Here is a 14,244-nt window from a genome sequence, read left to right on the forward strand (position 1 = left end):
TAATAATAACAATATACACTTATTTTGTGCTTAATTTCTTCAAATATTGTGCTGTTTTAAATATCCTACCCCATTTAATCCTTACAACAACCATACAATGCGTAGATACTATTATCTCCATGTTAGGTATCAGGAAACTGACACACAAAGAGCTTTAATATCCTTTCCAAAACTCATAGCTGATAATTTGAGGAACCAACATTCAACTCCATCTCTATCTGATGTTCTTTCCACGACACTGTTCTAATTTGGGTGGGATACCATCCTTCGTTCTCTATTCTACCTCTGACCCTATTTGCTACCTTTTTACATAAACCTTTTCCAGTTGACAACTGCCAATCAAGTGGGATCACTCTAACCTCACCACTTGTAGTTATACAAGGGATAGGATGAAATACCAAATTTATATTTCCTGGGCAAAGTTAGTTCTAGCAACCAGAGAACATGTTATGTATCCCCCACATCATTGTTTGATGTTTGTCAAGATTACAGACAGGAAAATATTAATAATGTTATTGATATGGGTGTATTTATACATATTAATCATATGGAGCTATAAATAATACTTATGTATATGACAAATGAGTGGTTGCTGAAAAGTAGAAAAGATGACTTAGTCTGCTTTAACCCGTGTGCCCAGTCTTGTCCTTTGCTTTCAGGTCTAATCAATTAGCTTCAAAAGTATGACTTATTTGGTTAAAATAAAAATTAAAACAGTAATTAAATTATATAAATGGAAGGTTTATATAGGATTTAGTGTGTAAGAAAATAAAAAATGAGGGTTGCAAAAATGTAACATATGATTGTGTATTTCAAGATGATTTATGATTAATTATGAAAAGAAACAAGTTTATGCCCCCTTTTAATTTTAATTTATTAAGAAGTGTCTGAAATCTTTTGTTTATGCAGCTCAGGTAAATAATGAAGATGATCCCTTACTATGCATAAATTGAATTTGAACAGTGTAATTGTAATAGTGTATGCACACAAGATAGAAATTAAATGGTGAGACCAAGATTCAAAACAATGTTTTAGCTAAAGCATTATATCATTATATATTAATGATACAAAAACTTTTAAATATTGTTTTAATATCAGTGAGGGCAATACAAGTACTATGATAACACCGACAATAATTTTTACTTTTTAATGATCTTGTAGGAATTCTTTGTCACAATCATTAAGAGGTAAAAATATTGTCAAAATATTGGAAATAGTAGTCACATTGCTCTCACTGATATTAAAAATATATGTTTTAAAATTTTTATCTTATTTATATATACAATAGTAAAAAGTTTTAATCTTGATCTCACCATTTAATTTCTATTTTGAATACATGTACTATTATGTATGTGGAGATTTTATATATTTATATATGTGAAATATGTTTATATATATATATATCTCCCCCGTAATAAAATATATGCATAAAAAGAGAGAATGCTCATTATTTACCTGAGCATGCTCATTATTTTCTTGATAAAGTGAATCAACAAAGCATTTCAGACAATTGATGCAGGCTTCACAGAAAACAGTATATAGACTTCTCAAGATATTAAAAATATAGCTGCCATGTGAGCCAACAATTCCACACCTACATAGCTACCCAAAAAATGCAAAAATTCTTATTCAAAGGGATATATGCATGCCTGTGTTCATTGCAGCACTATTTTAATTACCAAGTTTTGGAAGCAACCTAAGTGCCCAAGGACAAATGAGAGGATTAAAAAGATGCAGTATATATACACAATGGAATGCTATGCAGCTATAAAAAGATGACATCAGTGTTGAGCCATATGTTAATATTAATTATTAGCAAAACATGTTGCATTTACAATTTAGTTCAAACCAAAAATAAAAATTGAAACATTAATATCTTACTCTATCTGCAAAAAGATCGTCCTTTGTATTTTCTGGTATATGCATGCCTCATTTTAAAGACTGCCTGTTTAAGGTGTATTTTATGTCACAGCTTATGAATTCTAGGACATTTATCTTAAAATAAATCTTTATTTTTTTTTCTCAGCAGATGTTCATTATTTCAGAAATATGACAAAAATAAAGAAATGGTAAATGTTGGTATCATATGATTTTTTTATTATAAAGTGACTTGCTAATATGATTGTCATTTAGACAGATCGCATATTAGAAAGGGTGACAGAAGTAACTCCGATAAAGATAACAAAATACTGTCAATAGCTTAAACTTGTATTATTTTATGAGGATCTTTCAACCTGCACTCTTTATACTAGCAAAAGGTGAATCAAAGCTTCAAAACACTGTCTTGTCACATTAAAAAAATAATGTTGCACTAGCCACAGCATACATCTGTATATGACATGGAATATTTTTATATGACACCATGAAACATAATTATACCATAGTAAATACATGGACTCTTTAAATATCTGTGGCATTCATGGAAACATAATTAAGATTAGTTTATCATTTGAACTTGCAAAATAAAAGCAGACAAAACCCCTTTCTTTTCCTAGGTCTAGAAAAAATATTCCATTTAACCCAATTCTTTTTCAAACAATGCAGAGTTATCCAAATGCTGTCATCACACTCAGCAGTCATATAGGAGAGCACAGTGACTTCATTACATGCGATTTAATTTCCTATGTATCTGAATGAATCTTTGAAACTTAGTAATACAATGTTCAGGTTTTAGTAACTGTACTTTAAAGTGGCACACAGGGAGTAAGTACATCTTGCAGCATTTTAATTTAGAAACAAATGTACTGGGATATTGAGTTTTACATTTACTTAGGGAAACATGTCACTCTAATTCTTAGAATGATGTATTAGTCAAGCGCAATTTGTTTAGGTAAGCCTGTGGTGAATACTAAATTATTACTCATTAAGCATCTCTAGTTTTCCATTAAATACAGAAACACCTTATTCTGATACTAATTTTGAATGTTTTGGGCTTGACTCCATATCTGTTAGGATGATATAATTATGGTGATGATGATGAAAATAAAAGCATAGAACTGTTTTTATATTGTTTTATTTTTTCTTTTCCTGTGATACTGATACATTTATAAAACATTGTAGAACATACTGGACTATGCACAAATACTCAAGAGTGTCAGGACAACTCTTGGAACCCCCTACTACTGTTTACTGGATGCAAACATTTGGTCATGCAACCAAGGTATTTTTCTCTGATTGGACAGTGCTCTGCTCAGCTTTCTTCCTTACTATTCCAATTGTCATTTATCATACTCCTTTTTTAAGATTTATTTATTTATGCATAAAAGAACTGGCATGCAGGCCAGAGGTATGGAGTGGTGAAAGGATTCACCAGAGACAGAGTGGGGATCAGAACAGGCAGACTGATTGAAATTCACTGCTGAAGGGAGCAGCGGGCGAGACAGGAGAGGTCTGCTGCACCATGTGGTTTAGCTCCCTGGCTGGGGATTGAACTCCTGCTCTAGCAGTTTCAGATAGCTTCATAGTGCTGAGATGTAACCCCTTGTGCCACCAGAGAGGCTCCTGTTTTTGTTTTTGATAGCTGTTTTGATAGCCATGGTTAGGATCACTTTTATAAGAACAGTTTATAGGTAGGAAAGTCAGTTACAAAGTTTTGAATAAGTGAACAAGTGACATGGGCCTAAAGGAAGATAGTGGCAGTGGAAATGAGTGGAAACCAATGGAAAGTCAGTTATAGATAAATGGTGTTTGGAAAACTGGACAGATGCATGCAAAAGAATGAAACCAAATCACTATCTCCTGCCATACACAAAAATCAAGTCAAAATGGATAAAAGACTTGGATGTAAGAACTGAAACCAAGGATTGCATAAAAGAAACATTAGACAAAACACTTTCATGACATGAGCTTCAGTTACGTCTTTAGGGATTCATCCACAACAGCAAGGAAAAAAATATAAACAAAAAAGTAAACAATTAGGACTATCAAAGTAGAAAATTTCTATATAGTGAAAGAAACCATAACTAAAATAAAAGGTAACCCTATTGAATGGGAGAAAATATTTGCACACCATACATCTGACAAAGGGTTGATACCAAAAATCTACAAAGAACTCCTATAACTCAACAAAAAAGAACACAAACAACCCAATCAGTTATGCTCAAAGGAACTAAAAAGACATTTCTCCAAAGAGGACATGCACATAGCCAATAAATATATGGACAAATTTTATCATCACTTATCATCAGGAAAATGTAAATCAAGACCAAAATGCAATGCCACTTCACCCCTGTGAGAATGGATGACATCAAAAAGACCAGAAACACTTGTGCTGGCAAAGATGTAGAGAAAATGGAAGTTTCCTGTACTTCTGTTGGAATAGAAGGCTGGTCTAGCCCTTAGGGAAAGCAGTATGGAGGTGTCTCAAAAGACTAAGAATGGATCTCCTAGAGAACCCAATGACTCCACTTCTAGGCATCTTCTCAAAAGCTGAAAAAAAATACTATTCCAGAAGAAACTTGCACTCCCATGATTATTGAAGTACTATTTAAAATAGCCAAATTGGGCCTCCCTGGTGGCGCAAAGGGTTAAGCGTCGGACTATGGAGCAATCCACAGCCTCTGCAATACAAGTTTGATCCCTGTCCAGCCAGTGAGCAACCCACATGGTGCAGCAGACCTCTCCTGTCTCACCTGCTGCTCCCCTCAGCAGTGTATTTCAGTCAGTCTGCCTGTTCTGTTCCCCACTCTGTCTCTGGTGAGTCCTTTCACCCCCTGCATCTCTGGCCTGTACCCCAGCTCTTGTATGCATAAATAAATAAATCTTAAAAAAATAAAAAGTAAAAATGAAATAGCCAAATTATGCAAACAAACTAAATGCCCCAAAACAGATGAATGGATCAAGAAGATGTGGTATATCTGCACAATGGAATATTTCTCAGTAATTAAAAAGACAAATTCATGCCATTTGCAGCAACATGGATGGAGCTGAAAGGAATAATGCTAAGTGAAATAGATAAAGATAAATACCAGATGGTGTCACTAATATATGGAATATAAACAAACCAAATAGGAATCAGAGAAATAGAAGCTTAAAAACTAACCCTTGACAGCTGACTATAGAACTGAAGCATCCAGGGAGCAGGTAGGTAAGAGAGTTGGGGAGTAGGTGGGGAAGGCTGTGGGAAAGGATGAGAGACACAAGAATATGGTGGTGGACTATGGATGATTTGGTGGTTGGTGGTTGGTGCACCATGGCAATGATACCTTATGGGGGGATTCAAATGTTACATAAATTAAAAAAATATATTTTTTTAAAAAGTCAAACAGACTTGGCCACTTCAGCAAGAAGTGAATGAAGAGGTCAAAAATGGCAATGCTATTTATTTAATCAAGAGAACTTGGAAGGCGAGGACTGTATATTACCTCTGTATCTTCAGTCCCTGGTAATAGCACCTAACGCATATTAGGAATTCAAAATTTTCCAGTTAAAACTATTGAATCATGCAACTCCCTCTTAGAATAAAGGAGCAAGACTCCTTTCATTCTTTTTTTTTTTTTTAATTTTCTAGAGGCATGTCTTATTTATTTATTTATTATTTGTTTGTTTGTTTGGTTTATACATGCCCTGGGTACAGTCAGAAGCGTGGGAGGGTGAGAGAATTCACCAGAGCCAGAGCGGGGAGCAGAGCAGGCAGAAGGACCGAAGTACACTGCTGAGGGGAGCAGCGGGCAGCAGGAGAGGTCTGCACACCATGTGGGACCCTCCTCCGGTGGCCGGGGAGCAGCCGGGGATCGAACCGGCGCCGCAGAGGCCGCAGGTAGCTTCGCAACCCAGCGCTCAACCGCTGCGCCACCAGGGAGGCCCAAGACTCCTTTCATTCTTAATTTAAAATTGGACATGTTGAACTGAAGACACTATAGATAACCCTGTGCACTAAACTATTTTAAACAATGGCTACTTATATTCTAGAATGGAACTGTCTAATAATACAGCTTTCTATAATGAAGGAAATGATCAATATCTACATATCCCAATCTGGTAACCACTTACTTCATGTGGCTTTTGAGCACTTAAAATGTGAATAGTATAAATGAGGGAGCAGACTTTTTCATTTTATTCTCTTCTAGTTTATTAACTTTAAATTTAGTTAGTATTATGTGAAAAAATATAATGGAGAATAAAGTCCTGTACCACTGAGAAAATTCAAAACTCCTAGCCCATAGACCTAGGATATGGCAGTTCCTAGGTAATATTTAAAAACAAAGGAAAGACAAATTGGTGAATAGAACATTTCATGTTTTATTATATTTTTATTTATTATAATTTTTATTCATATAACTGGTTTACAACAGTGTATATAATTCTAAGGTATAGTTTAACAATCTTCAAATTTGTGTTACCACATCACACCTAACACTAAGTCATCATTGTCCTCCACCATAGTACATGAGGGCCCCTCCCCAGTTTGCTCTCCAGAATCCCCCTCTCCTTCTGGAAGCCTCAATTTGTCTTTCTCATTCTGACTTATTTTACTTAACATAATCAACTACAGTTCCTTTCAAGTTACTGAAAATGGCGAGAATTAAATCCCTTTCTTATAGTTGAGCAGTATTTGTTGTATATCAATACCACATCTTAATTCACTCATCTGCCATTGCCCACTCAGGTTGTTTCTTTAACTTGGCTATTGCAAATATGCTGCAATGAGCATAGGAAAGCATTGATCACTTTGAATAATAGCTATTGCATTTTTTTCCCAAGAGATGTATGTAGGAATGGGATTGCTGGATCACATGGTAGATATATTTTTAATATCATGAGGAAAATACATACAGTTTTCCATAGTTGTGAGACAAATCTACATTCTTATCAACAGTGTATGAGGGTTCCTTTTCTCCAGTCCTTGCCAACACTTGTTGTTTCTGAAAGTAAGGATAATATTTCATTAACATATATATTTTTTATATTGGAGTCCTTGCTTTTGGACTGGATAACTAACAGATATTCTCATAAAAGTAATTTTTACATAACTGTTTTCCAATTCATAATTATAACTCCTATTACCATTTGATATTAAATATTGACTGAAAGATTTTCAAATTATAAAATATTGACATAGTCTCAGATCCAGTTTTCCCATTTCTACTATGATAGTACAATACCATGTTAATATCAATGGTATAATATAGTGTCTTCAATGGGTATCTTTGTTTTTAAAAAATTATTTGTTTTTGCATAGAAGAACTGGAATGTAGGTCAGCAGTGGGGGAGGTGAGAGGATTCACCAGAGACAGAGTGGGGGTAGAATAGGCAGATCTACTGAAATACACTGCTGAGGGGAGCAGCAGGCAAGAGAGGAGAGATCTGCTGTGCCATATGTGGAGCGGCTCCCTGGCCGGGGATCCAAATCAGACTGTAGAGGTGATAGCCCTGAGACTTAACTCCTAGGCCACCCAGGAGGCCTTCAATCTGTATCTTTATCAATGTTTTGTTCATCATTTTACAAAATACAGTTTTGTTCTGGTGAGGTAATTCCTGTCTTGGACAGAGTGCTAAAATGAAGTGGTTCTGTTGTTGCTTTGCAATTGACACATCATTTTTTTTTAATTTTCTGGTATTAATTAAGTTTATTGCCCCTATGTTACTATAATTAATTTTCCATATCATAATGGGATTGTATTCATCATTCATTAAGATACTCCCCTTTCTCCTCTACCATCTTTGTTCATTAAGGCATAACAATGTCCTATTGATTTGAATTGGAATCAAATTTTTGAATGCTAAATTTTGTCAATGCAGCAACCATACAATTACCTCCCTGCTCTTAGGAAGTGCTATACAACAAGTATCTGGATGAAATGAAAGATCAATAGATGTGATCATAGGAGTATTGCATGTTTTCAATGAACACACCATACCTCAACATGATCAAGGGAGTTGCTTCTGGTTCATTAAGCCATTCTATCAAATTAACCAAATTCCGTACCTTCTAGCTTTCATGCTTGTTAACTGAATAGCTTATAACAAGAGCAGAACAATTAGCTATATATTTCTTCCCTGTTTGACTGGAAAAACTGTCCATATTTGGCAGAGCTAAGGGCCCCTCAAACTTACATATGCTGCTAAAGAATCTGGTGTTTCCTTGTCTGGAACTCATCAAGTTGGATACTGGTCAAAACCCCCACCTTTGTGTTAGAGATTAATTTTGGCCACAAAGTAAAAATCAAAGTCAACAAGCAACTATAAACCAGAGACATACTACAGGGTCGGGAGTGAAGAGGAAGGATTAGGGTCAAAATAAGGGGGAGTGCAATTGTATGGGGAATATAACCAAAATGAAAATGCATATATAGAGCAAAAGTGAAAAATGATGTATAGAATTATATAAAATAAAATATTAAAAAAAAATTTGGCCACAAGGATTTTTGAAAGTGGAGGTAGATTCTTAGCGGTTGGGTAAAAGTAGTTGAATTGGGTACAGCTGTTTAAAAAAATGCCTCTCACATATTCTAGCAGAGATTTTGCTTAAGAAAATTCTAAATCTTCATGGGAAGTACCAGTTGGTCTCAAAAGAAATTTTCCTAAAAGTTTGCAATTCCAAGAATTTTTTTTTCAAATGTGGTACTTTAGAGTAAAAGTATAGCGATATTTAGCTCTTTAACTCTGAAATCCTAACCCAGGCGGTCCATTTAATGATTCTAAGGAAACATTACTGTATAATTTATAATAGTATCAAATTTGAAACAAACTCAAAGTCTAATGTTTAATAAATTATAGTACATTAACATGGTATAACAATATATAGCAATATACTTAGTAAATATGCTATGAAGAAACATGGCAGTGTTTACAATTTAAAATTTGGATCCATTCGAGCAAAACCTGGGAGAAAAGTCAGAGAGAACAATTACAGTATATTTTTAAGAAGTTTATTTTTAATTTTTTTAGATTTATTTATTTATGCATACAAGAACTGGGGTGTAAGCCAGAGGTGAGGGTGGTGAGAGGATTAACTAGAGAGAGTGGGGAGCAGAACAGGCAGATGTACTGAAATACACTGCTGAGGGGAGCAGTGGGCAAGGCAGGAGAGGTCTGCTGTGCCATGTGGGTTGCACCCTGGCCAGCCGGGGTTCAAACTCATGCTGCAGTGACTGGTGATCCCTTGATAGCATTGTCTTTAACCCCTGATCCACCAGAGAGGCCCAACAATAACAATATTAAATATTAAGAATATGAGCATGTTGATTTCTATCTTTAAAAAAAAGCAAATGCACATGTTTTACAGAGTGCCCAAGATTCCCAACCATTCCCTGCCCCCAAATAATGGCAATGTTTTTGGTAGCAGATGGGACAGGGTCAGACAGGTGAGGTGACGATACTAATATCAAAAATACCAGAAAATGTATAGGAGCAGAACCACTATCCCTTGAATGAATGAATCACATCAAGCAAATGAATGGGGCTGCCCATGCAACCATTTCAAGTTTTCTAAAGCTACATTCCTGCTGCAGTGATTGGAATTTACTCCCTTACCCCTCTGCTTAAAGTTTTCACCTTAAAAGCATGCCCTGGAAATCATTCTTTGGTTATTTTCCTATATGGTGTTAAACAATGTTTCTATTCCTATAGTATACTAAGTGACAGATGAAATAGCTGTGCCATTGTAGAAAATTATGATAATATAGTAACCTTTACTTATGCACACTTTACTTCACAATCTAGCATGTATGCTCAAATTAAAGTACAATTTCAAATTGAAGCCATGGTTTTATGTTTTATCCAGCTTATTTTGTACAAAAGCCTGCTGTGTATAAAGAGATTAGCTTTTTGTGTACTGGAACTGAGAATCAAATAACTTACTAGTTTTTTCTTACCACATATTTTTGCATGTTTTGTGATCTTATAGATGAATGTGTTTTCTTTGAACAACTATGCTTCATTAAAATATAACGCATGTGTGTTAGAGAGTTGGAATGGAAGGTAGTGGTGCTCAATTAATGACTTTCAACTACAAAATTCTTTCAAAAGTTATTCATTATACTTCCAGATTTGGTTAGACTATTTGTAAGTCAAGAGAACCTATGTTATTAATATTACTTAGACTTCCCACAGGCAAGTTAAATTCAAGGCTATTAAAATTTTAGAAGTTCTGTTGAAAATGAATTATCTACATTTAATAATAATTTTCTAAGAATTAATATTAATAATGAGAATTAATATTGATTAATAATAAGAAGACTAAAAGGGAGATTTAAAAGAAACTTATAATCATTATAATCTGTTTGTATGCATGTTTTTCAGGTGGAAGTGAATCCTCCTGGGATAAAGATAAGATGCAGTCTCCTCCAGCTCCTGTACCCCAACATGGAATTGTTCATGCAGCCCTGGCTAGCCAGCCAGGCCTTGGGAGTGCCCCTACCCTCAATCCATTGCAGCAGAACCACCTACTCACCAATAGTATGTATACTGTCCTACCAAAATTGGGTGTATTGAGAAAAATACCATGCAAGATCCACTGAACAACTTGGGCTAGCAAGGATAGTCCATTTGTCTTCAATAAGGTTTAAGAACAAAAAATCAGAAGGGTATTTAAAAATGGATTCATTTGAAAAGGTGGGTTTTATAGAGAAGAGATAGACTGAAAAATGATGTAACAGAGTAGTGGTATATGGGAGGCCATGTAACAAACTAATGAAAAATATTGACTATAGTCACAAAAATTTGGGTTTGGTTTCTCCATGTTTTCAATTCCATATCACCATGTGATTTTGGAGAAGTCACCTATGTTTTCCAAGTCTTTGTTTCCTCGTCTACAAGGCGGTAATAAAAATATATGCACTTGTTAAGGTTATTATTAAAACTAAATTTAATAAAGGAAAAGTTGTTAGCAGTGAGTTGCATATAACAAGTGATATATAATTTATCATTATTACAATTACTCAGTAATCAATCTATAGTGAATGGAATCAAATTCTGTTTTATATGATGTTATTAGGAGCTTCAAAGACTCAGAAACTTCTATAGGAAAACAGACTTTATATACATTACTTGGCTAAATTTCTATTTTCTTATAAACAGGAAATGCGGTAGAAGAGTTCCATTGTTCCATTATGTGAAACATTCATCCTCCCAATAAATCCTAGCACTAAGAAAATAGAATTCTGAGACATTTTGCAGTGATGTTCTAAAACTTAAAATCTCAAAGGTGAAATGTTTCAAAAGTATTGGAAAGTTAAGAAAAGGCAAATAAAATGAATGTCATATTTTATGAGAAGTAAAAAAAAAGATCTGATTAAATCAGATATATGCAATAAGAGATGGGAAGTTAGAGGACTTCTTATTTATGGTCTGATATGTAAAGGGCTTAAAAGTTGTCATTCTTGTCATTACAATAAGCAAAAATAAGAATTATTTGAAAACAACTGATTTATTTTGTTTGTTATATTTTATTGAGGTAATGTTGGTTTAAAATACTGTATATGATTTAAAGGTATGGGTTCATACCTCTTCAGATGTATGTTCCCCCATATACCAACAAAGAGGCTGTAATCCTCCAACACGACCAATTGGTTCCCCTCCACCCTTTGCTTTCATTACCCACCCACCCCCCGTAAACAAAGTCTACAGTCAGATTTCTAGGTTTTGTTTGATTAATTTACCAGTTCCTTTGTTTTGTGGGAAATCATCTCGGCCTCCCCTGGTGGTGCAGCAGTGGAGCGCTGGGCTATGAAGATGCCCACAGTCTCTGCAGTGCCAATTCGATCCCTGGCCGCCGGCGAGGGTCCCATATGGCATGCAGACCTCTTCTGCCGTGCCCGCTGCTCCCCTCAGCAGTGTATTTCGTCATTCTGCCTGTTCTGCTCCCCGCTCTGGCTCTGGTGAATTCTCTCACCCTCCCGCACTTCTGACTGTGCCCAGTGCTTGTATGCATAAATAAATAAATCTTTAAAAGAGAGAGAGAGAGAGAGATACAATCCCTGGGAACTTATTCTTGGGGGACCCTTACATTTTGATCAGTTTTTTTTTCTTTTTCTTTTATTTTATATATTTTTTACACCATTCTTCATTTATATACAATGTATGCTTTATCATCTCACGTATAGTCCCCTTGGAATTCCCACCACCAATTCACCCATGTACCATCACCATACATGGTGATGTATGCTCTTCCCAACCCTGTTTTGATACAACTTCCCCCTCCCTCCTTGCAGAATGTCTCTGGGTCACAGTTACCTCTTGATTTTGATTTTTAGTTCATTGTAGTTACTTTTTTTCCTGATCCCTTATTTGTTTCCTCTATATTCCTCCTATAAGTGAACCCATCCAGTATTTTTCTTTTTCTTTCTGCCTTATTTCACTGAGCATGATTGCTTCCAGATCCATCCATGTTGCTGTGAATGGCATGGGTTTATCTTTTTTAATTATGGAGTAATATTCCATTGTGTATATATATCACATCTTCTTGATCTATTCATATATTTTTAGGCATTTTTTTCTGTAGCTTACTTATTGTAAATAGTGCTGCAATAAACATAGGGGTGCAGGTGTCCTTTCGAATTAATGTTTTTGTGTCCTTTGCATAAATATCTAGAAGTGGAATTAATTGCTGGATCATATGGAAGCTCCATTTTGAGCAGTTCACTCCAGCTCTTGTATGCAAAAATAAATAAATCTTTAAAAAAAAAAAAACACTAACAGGGACCTCCTCTGTTGGCACAGCTGTTGAGTGCTGGGTTGCAAAGCTGCCTGCAACCTCTGCAGCACCAGTTCAATCCCCAGCCACCGGGCAAGGGTCACACATGGTGCACAGACTCTCCTGCTGCCCGCTGCTCCCCTCAGCAGTATACTTCGTCAGTCTGCCTGTTCTGCTCTCCGCTCTGGCTCTGATGAATTCTCTCACCCTCCCACACTTCTGACTGTACCCAGTGCTTGTATAAATAAATAAATAAATAAATAAATAAATAAATAAATAAATAAATAAATAAATAAATATTTTCTTAAAAATCAGGAAATAAAATACTAAAATAAAAACCACATGGAACAGAGTCTCACCTGACACACTAAATCACGCTGCCTTGGTGGTGGGTGGGGTGTGGTAACACACATCTGAAGAAATGTGATCCTATACCTCTAAATAGTATACAATGTTTTAAAAATAATAATAAAATAAATCCGAATATTTGGGGTAGAGCCCAGGCAGGTGAGGTTCACAAGCAGCAGCATTGAGGACCACTGAATTATTCCCTCTCATGACCATCAGTGAAGCATTGATCTTGCCCTATGGAAAGATGTATGGAGATTCCACTTTCATTAGTTTTAACTCCAAAAGCCTCACCAGGTTCTCTGTGAAAACATGGGAAAATTTCCCTTATGCTTCTTGCAGGGTACATAGAGAATTAACCATTTCAAAATATGCCCATGTTTTCTCCTTAACAAAGGCCTAACCTCAAAAGAAACTATTATACCAGAATTTAAATTACTTGATTTTCTCAGAGCCGAACTGAAATGGGAGTGGCAATAAAGAAATGCAATATCTACTAGCATTCCTATTTCATCTAAAGTACCTGTGAAACTCTCAGCCCAAGAACACAGACTTACTAAGACTGAAACATAATTTAAGTCATAGGGTTAGAGAATGCTTCTCCTTCCTATAGTTTCTGGACCTACCACAATAAGGTTGTGTATAATTACAGGAGATTACAACTTAAAAACAAAACTGAAAACCTTCAGATTCTATATAACATGAATTCTCTAGGAACAACCAAATGCAACAGAGAGGGGGCAAGTAATTATAGCCACCTATAAGCAGCTACAGCATATAGTTAACATAGACTAACGACCAACCAAATAAACAAAACCTCCCACTAAATGTCTGTTTATCTCAGTTCCTTTCTTACAATATTTCTGGCTTTACACAAAAAGGCATAAGGCATAACAAAGGCAAGAACTCTCTGAAAAGATAAAGCGTGTATCAGAACCAGAATTAGAGCAGATATTTTAGACTGGAATTTAAAGCAACTATGATTAATATATTAAAAGAATGGAAAACATGAAAGAATACAAGGGAGATTTAATCAGTAAGATGGACTCTCTAAGAAAGAGTTAATGCTGAGAATCAAAAACACAGCAACACAGTGAACTATGCCCTTGATGGTTTCATCAGTAGACTGAAGAAGTTCAAGAAAGGAATTAGTATACTTGAAGATAAGTCAATAGAAACTTCTCGAACTGAAAAACAAGGTAAGAAAATAATTAATAAAACACGATGTCTACGAACTGTATAACAATTATAACAGTGTAGTA

General features: G+C 35.3%; 1 protein-coding gene across 5 annotated transcripts in view; it reads left to right on the plus strand.

The window, feature by feature from the left end:
• DACH2 (dachshund family transcription factor 2) overlaps positions 1 to 14,244 on the plus strand; it is a gene marked incomplete at both ends in the record, with an annotated part of 572,537 nt that overhangs the window by 478,970 nt on the left and 79,323 nt on the right. For all 5 annotated transcript variants that reach the window (XM_084259122.1, XM_084259123.1, XM_084259125.1 and 2 more), the window contains one exon: positions 10,243 to 10,398. In XM_084259122.1, the coding sequence (XP_084115248.1) occupies positions 10,243 to 10,398 (156 nt within the window). The remainder of the gene's footprint in view (positions 1 to 10,242; positions 10,399 to 14,244) is intronic.

The sequence above is a fragment of the Talpa europaea genome (genome assembly GCF_964194135.1).
Source record: "Talpa europaea genome assembly, chromosome: X".
In the NCBI taxonomy this organism is placed as follows: Eukaryota; Metazoa; Chordata; class Mammalia; order Eulipotyphla; family Talpidae; genus Talpa; species Talpa europaea.